The sequence below is a fragment of the Melanaphis sacchari genome, unplaced genomic scaffold (genome assembly GCF_002803265.2).
Source record: "Melanaphis sacchari strain LSU unplaced genomic scaffold, SCAv2.0 Contig84_pilon_pilon, whole genome shotgun sequence".
Lineage (NCBI taxonomy): Eukaryota > Metazoa > Arthropoda > Insecta > Hemiptera > Aphididae > Melanaphis > Melanaphis sacchari.
The window spans coordinates 396,385-404,533 of record NW_020271599.1 but is presented as its reverse complement, the minus strand read 5'-3'; the positions used below and the strand labels follow the sequence as shown (position 1 = coordinate 404,533).

Here is an 8,149-nt window from a genome sequence, read left to right as displayed (position 1 = left end):
TTCGGTAGGTACTCCGCGAAAACATGCTGAATCATTATTTATTTTGTTATATTTTGGACTTACCAAGAAAATTGTCTAGTTTCACTCATAAAAAAAAGTGTAAGATATGAATGTCTAAAAGGTAAAACATTTTGGACAAAACGTTGAGGTATTTCTCAAAAACCATACTTCGCGCTCAGAGAAACTTCTAGAAACTCCCAGAAATCTGCCATGGAGGTAACGCCGAAGCGGTTGTAACCCGTTATTACGTGCACATACAACAACTGCACTCCATAGAGACAATAAACGGTTGATAACTCAAGTGATAACGGACGTCATTGCTACACATTTGAGATAGACACGGTGATCAACAAAATATATCACAAAATACTTACGACCGCGAGTCTTGTCGAATACGTTCGTCCATTATCGTTATTACTGTTATTATTAATTATTTCGCTTTTATTCTACTCTCACTGATTAACTGGAACACTGCCATTGAATTCCATCAACCGACGTCCAACGGATATTTAATGTTTCTAGTGTCGCTCTCGACTGGATTTCGGATGACGTTTTGTCTTGTCTGCTGGACATCATCAACGGTAACAGCTGCTAATTGTTGTCGACAGCGAAGTCGATAAGTCGAAGAATACGACGACGGTGGTTCGAGCATTTCGTCGCCATTGCCGCGAATCGCGTCTCGCACTTTATCCTCCACTGCCACAAGCTCCCGTACGTCTGTCAACGGACCCGGCCGATATGTTTAAACGTGGACTCCCGTCTCCCGACCCGATGGTCAGCAATCAGGCTACCGCCAGTACCAGGCCGACTCCACCGTCGCCGATCTGTAACGGTGGACTGCAATTCGGCGTCCAACAACCGTCTAGCTACTCCTCTTTCACGCCTGACTATCAACATTTCCCGTACACGTTTTCGTCCATCACGCCACCTGCGTACAGCTGGGCCAACACCAACAGCACGCATGTCATGAAGTATGTAACCATTTTCACACTATTTATTTTGGAGATGAACCGATATCGTCTAGCCGCAGGTTTCATTTTATTTTCTATTTCTTTTCGTTTCAGGTTTACTGGATCGTGTAATTCGCTGTCTTTGGACACGTCCTCATACCATCCTAACAATTTTGGGTCTGTGCCAAAGCGCAAAATCGATTTGGATGCCGAGTAAGTAAATTTTTAGATTCAATTGAGGGACTAAAATCATTGCTATCGCCTAGAATACTCACTAGTTACTGATTACGTTGAACATTGTTTAAAGTATGACAACTACTTGTGTACTCACATAAATCTTGCATACAATATGTTTAAAATCACAAAGGATGGTGATTTATTTTCAGAATTGCACAGCCACCCAAAATGCGTATCACCGAAGAAAAAGTGTCTGCTAGTTTACGAGACATGCACATTAGCAGTGAATTCAAACCTCATAATTACTGTGTCAACAGTTCCGTCAGTGAAATGGATGTGAGTAGTTGTCTGAATTCAATTATGTGAACCATTGTAAACTTTTTTTTTTTTTTTTTAGCTGGAGAATCCTAACCCTACAGAGGCTTTAAACATTCCTGAAACTGCTAAAACAGATTCTCCAACCACATTAGTCATGTGTGAAGAATTGCGTAAACTTCACAAAATTGACTCTATCATACCTCAACCGCTGCTCAATGTGTATGTTATTAATTATTTTATTTATAATAATTATATACTAATTTTTGTTTTAAAAATATATTTGTTGTACTTTAGAGAAAGACCAACCAACGCAGTTGTAGTATGGACTAAAAAGCCTTTAATGGAGTTTGTTAATTCATTTCCTAACTACCAGGAACCCAAATCAACTGTCGTGATAACCGAGATCATTGACGAAGATGAAAACAGCAAAGACATGTTGGTCGAAGAAAATAAGTAGGTTTAACAATAATTAAACACATTAAAAGTCTGATATTTCAATAAATATTTTACATTAATTGCAAAGTATGTGCAAAAGAAACTCAAACAAATTTAATAGTTCATTTTTTTTCTATTTAAAATTCAATTACATTTTCAAAACACACAACATAAAACAGTTGTTAGTTTAGTGATACGCCTTATACAATAAGTTACTATAATATTAAAATATAGAATTACAATAATCATAAAATTATATAGTTATTATCAAATTTAATGATATTCTAGTATCAAATTTCTGAAGTAAATTGTTTGATTTGTACTGGCTGTACACAAACACAATTCAAAATAAATAAAAATTATTTATTATTCTAAGTTTTTTTTTATATAATGTAATATGTATAATAATTTTTTTTTTTAATACAAAAATGTTGCAGTTGTGTCGCCTTTGAAGATGTTAACATGGAGCTTTGATGGGACTTCGATCTGTCGATCTGTGTTGGGACCTCATGGTAGGCGAGTTAACTTACTGTCATATAAATAACATTAAAAAAAAAAAAAAAAAAAAAACAAATAATTAATATAAATTAATATAAGTTTTAAATGTATTATTTTTAATTTTAAATAGTTATAAGAAGAAAACACTTTTTTTTGTTATTCTGTGTGATATTATATACTGTAAACAAACATTACACTGTAACATTAAATACTCATTTTAATATAATATGTACATAAATATATTTTTTCAAGACATGTTATCTTAAACAAAAGTGAATGCGTGAAATGTTAAGCAGTACAATGTGTTATTTGACATAATAAATAGGCATGGCAAAGGTTAAATTCGTATTATTAATTCTGATTCTTTATCCTTCTAAATATATATCAAAAGTATTGTTATGAAGAAGAAAACAGTGGCGTATGCAAAAACCTTAAGTTCATAGTGCCCTGTTTTAAGTACCAGAAAAAATATTTGAGAAGCAATTAAATTAGCAACCTTTTTTTAACTATTATTTTAATGTTAAAAATATATTTTATATTTTAAATCTCCAATGACAGCATTAAAACTTGATGAATGGTTATGTGCTAAATCAAGATAACGACACTTAAGCATAAATAAAATCATAAATTACACTTTATTAATAGATAAAATAAATAAATAATAATAAAACCAAATTTGTGATAAAAGCTTAATTATAACCTCTCAAGACTTATTGAAAATTTTCTAACAATGAAAATTTAACTTGAGTAGTTTTATCTATAAAATAATAGCAGTTATCAATGAGACAAAAAAAAAAAAAAAAAATTCTAATACCCATAAATAACATTACTTAAAATAAATAATAAAATAAAAACAAATTGGTTGTTAATTGAAAATAATTATTCAGTCTTTTCACAAATTATGAATATCATTTCAAAATAACAATCGAATAAAATTAAAATAAGTAGAGTATATTAAAGTTAAATAAATAAATTCTAGCATGTTTTATACTTACAAGTGTTATAAACTTAATCTGAATATTTTGTTAATGCTACTTAATCATGATTCCGAAAATAAAGTAAAACTAGTTTTTTATTAAATTGTTAATAGTACAAATTTCAAAATCAATTAATAAAAGTGTATAACAATAAAAAATAATCTTTGTTTTCAACAAAAAAACATTAAAAATATAACGATTTATTTTTTATTGCTAGAATTAAATTTTAGTGTGCACTTGTAACACAACCACACGACTCGTACAAAAATCCAAACGCTATGTAACTCCAGACAAAATTGTCATACGCCACTTATGTTAGTATCATGGTGGGGAAGTTTTCTTATTACTTACTATTTAAAATACTTAATAATGATCTTATTACCATCCTGGTGTGGTGTTGGCCAGTCGTCGCATTCGCCTAGAACATATACAATTTTTGGTATTAGCATTGAATAATTTGTTGTTATTTATTAAGAAAATAAAAATTAAGTATTTATTAGGTTCTTGCCTAGTGTTCCTGTCTTGATCTCTAATCTTCTTTTCCATTTCTGCATCTGTTAATGTCTCTAGGAATGGACTCCATTGGTCAGCATCTGATGGAGGTCTAAAAGGAGTTTCGACAACTGACAATGGTGCCTCACTAATAAAATACCATTTAATTAATAACACATAATAGATAAAGTAGTATATTTAGAAAGGATTTACCTGAAAGCATAAGTACGCTGATGCCAGCTCAATTGCCCTCGGATAGAGTATGCAATGGCAGTTACAAATTCTCCGCCCAAGCCTAGTTCAGCACATAGTTTCATGGCAAACTGTTCAGGCGAATTATCTTTTTCACCCATGTCCCATTCAACTTGATCAACTAATGATGTATTACCAACATGAATGTTAAGCTGAGATACAGAAAAAAATACTATCAATTCTCTTATGGGATTAAAACTAAAAATAAATATAAACAATATTTTTACCTTAATAATAACTCTTTGGTCATGTTGTTCATCTAAAATATTATCATTATTAAATGCTTCAATTTGCTGACGTATAGATTGTGCAATGGCTGGTACAAACGGTAAAGGGTTTAAGTCTAAGTCATCACATAGCACTTCAGCAAACTGCTCGGGTGTTATTAAACTTTCTAAAAGGAAATATTAATTTAAATTATATGCCTATCAATAACAAATATAATTTAATTAATTCTTATACCATTTTTATTCCAAGTAAATGTATCTCTCAATTTTTGTCCTTCAATTTCCATATCTAGTCTAATTGGAACCAACAATTCTGAAAAGTTAGCATTTTCGTGAATGTTTGCGGGATCAGTATCATCATAACTAAAATGAATTATTATTGATTAATAAATATCATATTAACTAATATTAAGTAAAATACTCACCATAATGGAAAAGTCCTGACTTTTTTTTGTATAATCCTGTTACGGTTAATAGGTGTAGCCTGAGGAACAGCATCTAAATGTGAACTGTTTGGCAATGATGGAACCCAAGGAACTGATTTTTTCCCTTTAGATTCTCTATAATCATAAAATAGGTTTTATTTTAACTTTTAAATCATATCTTTCAAGACATATAATAATGTTAACTAATAACTAAAATTTAAATATTAATAAAAAATAGGTTATAGCATATTTATAACATTAAAAATATCCTATTAAGATGCCTATGCAGCGGTATCTTTAATTTCTAAAAAGAGGGGGAGGGAAAGTTTTAATCAAAACATGCAACTTTAAAAGCCTGTTCATTTTGCTCACAAATATTTAACTAATTTCATTTTTTATCTCAATACTTCAGTTTCTATTTTGCATAATTTGACTAATTAGATTTAAAATGATGGCTTGGACACATAAAACGCGGTCTACTGTAGCAGTCGGCTATGCATATCGTGATCTTGAGAGAACCCTTTAGGTCAAACGTACTAATTCAAATGTATACTTAACCCTAGGTTACACGCATTCAATTTTATCACATGGTCATTTTGACTGGGTATAAAATATCTCTACTTAAATTCAATAACTACAAAATTTAACATTATTTTGTTAATGTTATACTTTTTATTTAAATAGTAAATCCACATGTTTATGATTTTATGAAAAAAAGGAATAATAAAAAATGAATTTAATTATAACTTTTTCAGATTTTTTAATTGCTTAATAATTATTCTGCGTTATATTTTTGATTTTTTTTTTTTAAATAAATACTAACTTGATAACATATCAATATATTTTGTCAACTAAAAATAATAACACCATTACATTATTCCCATTTTATGATAGTGATTGAAAATATTAAATTCAAAAAATTATGTCTAAAAGTATCTAATAAAAGAAGATTCAACAAATTGTTGAGTAATATATAAAAATAAACTTAATCTGGTACTTATTACTACCTTGTAATTAATGGTTCAGTTGAAGTTACAGACACAGCTTTGTAACGTTCATCATTACCATCAATAATATCTTCAACTTCAGATGCTCTTAAAAGTGATACACTGGAAGCCAGGCAATGAGCACTCAAACCTGCAAAAGTAATATGTAATTATATTATTGTAATTTATAAATAATGTATTATATATTTAAGTGATAAGGAATATTATAGAAAACAAAGTTCAATAACACAAATTATGTCATTTTGTTTCAATTGATTGTGGAAAGTTAAAGAAACAAATTTATTAATCAATATCAAAATCTAAGCATACTATCTTAATAATGTGATATAGATGAATAAAATAAAATTTTTGTGTTCCCGCACATGATTAAAAATTACATACAATAATATTTGAACGTAGTATCTAATTCCCTCGTTTGATTGTTTTTAGTTATTCCCCGTCAGTTCTTACTTGGGTATTAAAAGATTAAAAAAAAATATTGATTATGTTGGGTGAGAAGAGTGAAATGCGATAATATAATCACGTAAAATATGACTACTTACCCAAATCAATTAAGCGTTTCCTCTCGTCATTTGTAATGGTTCTGCGAAACATTCCCGGATACCGTTTGTACAGTGAACCGCGGAACAGCCGCAAGTAATTGCCGACCTGAGAAGCGACAATAGACGAAATAAATTATCAAAATCCTAGCGCAAACTCGCGGTTTTAAACGGTCTAATCGTAGTTTTACCTCGGATCCAATGCAGTAGTATTCGCCATTCTCTTCCACTTGAAAACTGATCGGCTTGTCGCCGTACGTCCGGAGAGCCATTTCTGGTCGGGCCGCGGTCAAACGTCGAATATATAAATGTCCGTTGTCTCGTAAATTCTCGGCTCAAACGAACGACATACAAAGAACACACTAAAATAAGTAGTAGCAGTCCAACAATCCTTCGAAAATTCAGAACGTTAGTGTTTGACGTTTCGAAGCCGGTCCGGGTTGTTTAGACTTTAGTTGTTTAACCCTTTAAGGCCCAATGATTACTTTAAGAATCATGTAATATATATATTTTTATTATTTTTTCAACATTATCAAGCTTTTATGTTTATAATCAAAATGATGGGAAATTATATGTTCTTTCTAGTGGTAGTACTGTTTATTGTCATGGTGATTGTTATCATAATGATATTATACATTTTCTAACAGTTATTTGAGATTACTAACACTCACAACATATATGCATTTTTGAACACGACTTATGGTAAGTTCACTTACGTTATTGAATTTAAAAAAAATACTGTACGATAGGCAATTACCTAATAAACATAAATATTATACATTTCAAACAATTGTTAAAGTTTTTGTACTCTAAAAAGTAATGTAAATATGATGACTCCTAAAATTATCATTGGGCAGTAATGTGTTAATAATAATATAATACTATTACTCCATCAATGCCCAATGATAATTTTAGTCGTCATGTAAATTTATTTTGTTGTTAATTTATTATTATATATTTTTACTTAGTTTATTTAAAAAAATGCCATTTAAATTAAAAGAGGAAGAGATTGCTGGTATTTTAAATGGTGATACTTCAGATATTGAAGAATTTTATGAGGATGATATTAATTTAGACAATTTAGATGAATTATTGATGAATGTAAATGATGTTTATGAAGTTAGTTTTTATTTTATTTAATTTTTGAGAATTATTTATTTTTTGATGTAATTATTTATTAAAAGTTTATCTTAGGACATAAATGATGTAAATGATGTGACAGAAATTGATGATATTGATGAAATTGTACCTGCTAACAATGTTGAAACAGAAAATTTACAAGAAATAATTCATGAAGTTAATTATTAGTTTTATTTTTAAATATATTTGGACGTGTTATGTTATATTTATGTCTTTTATATAATTTTAAGATATAAGTTTATTTAATGAAGATGTGTACTAAAGATGTAGTAAGCATGTTATGTTAAAAAATTGTATTTGTTTTATACCATTTATAAAGAAATTAATTTGTGATATTATCTATGAAGGCTCTAAAGAAAGTTCCTGCAATTAATTATTTTATACCTATTTAAATATATTTTAGGCTTGTACTGTTATCTATTTTGTATAATATTAAAATAAATTTACTTTGTGTTATATTTTGTTTAAATAATAAAGAATTTAAGTGAAAGTTGCAAAACATTAAATACATTTTCTAAAGTCATTATTGTAACCTTAAATTCCCAATGATAACTTTCGGCATCATGTTTTTCCTGGCTAGGAAAAGTCATCAAAAATTTTGAAAACATATTTTTCTCTTAATTTAAATGTAAATAAAAATAATGAAGCAAAAATAAAATTTTTTGTTTTAAAACTCTACTGTTGGGCCTGAAAGGGTTAATGTTTACGATAT

At 29.2% G+C, this 8,149-nt stretch overlaps 2 protein-coding genes across 3 annotated transcripts; one reads left to right on the top strand and one right to left on the bottom strand.

Annotated features, from left to right (window-relative positions):
* The first annotated feature begins 311 nt into the window (after positions 1–311).
* Positions 312–2,407, top strand: LOC112602174. The gene is made up of 6 exons (XM_025350132.1): positions 312–971; positions 1,065–1,163; positions 1,337–1,463; positions 1,525–1,664; positions 1,740–1,898; positions 2,318–2,407. The coding sequence occupies exons 1-6, from the start codon at positions 739–741 to the stop codon at positions 2,352–2,354; spliced, it is 795 nt and encodes a 264-aa protein (XP_025205917.1). The 5' UTR covers positions 312–738; the 3' UTR covers positions 2,355–2,407.
* Positions 2,321–6,755, bottom strand: LOC112602173 (SWI/SNF-related matrix-associated actin-dependent regulator of chromatin subfamily B member 1). 2 transcript variants are annotated; one of them, XM_025350131.1, is made up of 10 exons: positions 6,489–6,755; positions 6,301–6,406; positions 5,759–5,888; positions 4,752–4,886; positions 4,562–4,689; positions 4,327–4,493; positions 4,061–4,251; positions 3,864–3,995; positions 3,707–3,773; positions 2,321–2,409 (listed from the first exon to the last, which is right to left on the bottom strand). In XM_025350131.1, exons 1-9 carry the CDS (start codon positions 6,567–6,569, stop codon positions 3,734–3,736), a joined length of 1,110 nt encoding a protein of 369 aa, XP_025205916.1. In that variant the 5' UTR covers positions 6,570–6,755; the 3' UTR covers positions 2,321–2,409; positions 3,707–3,733. The 2 variants fall into 2 exon arrangements, with proteins under 2 accessions (XP_025205916.1, XP_025205914.1); XM_025350129.1 differs by having other exon boundaries at positions 3,738–3,773.
* Between the last annotated feature and the right edge of the window lie 1,394 nt (positions 6,756–8,149).

Excerpts from the sequence above, each read along its gene's own strand:
- LOC112602174 (XM_025350132.1), top strand. The coding sequence starts at position 739 with ATGTTTAAACGTGGACTCCCGTCTCCCGACCCGATGGTCAGCAATCAG. Across the intron at positions 972-1,064 it reads AACAGCACGCATGTCATGAA|GTTTACTGGATCGTGTAATT; the intron begins GTATGTAACCAT and ends TTTTCGTTTCAG. Across the intron at positions 1,665-1,739 it reads CCTCAACCGCTGCTCAATGT|AGAAAGACCAACCAACGCAG; the intron begins GTATGTTATTAA and ends GTTGTACTTTAG.
- LOC112602173 (XM_025350129.1), bottom strand. The coding sequence starts at position 6,569 with ATGGCTCTCCGGACGTACGGCGACAAGCCGATCAGTTTTCAAGTGGAA. Across the intron at positions 6,407-6,488 it reads ACTACTGCATTGGATCCGAG|GTCGGCAATTACTTGCGGCT; the intron begins GTAAAACTACGA and ends GTCGCTTCTCAG. Across the intron at positions 3,774-3,863 it reads GATCAAGACAGGAACACTAG|GCGAATGCGACGACTGGCCA; the intron begins GCAAGAACCTAA and ends TATATGTTCTAG.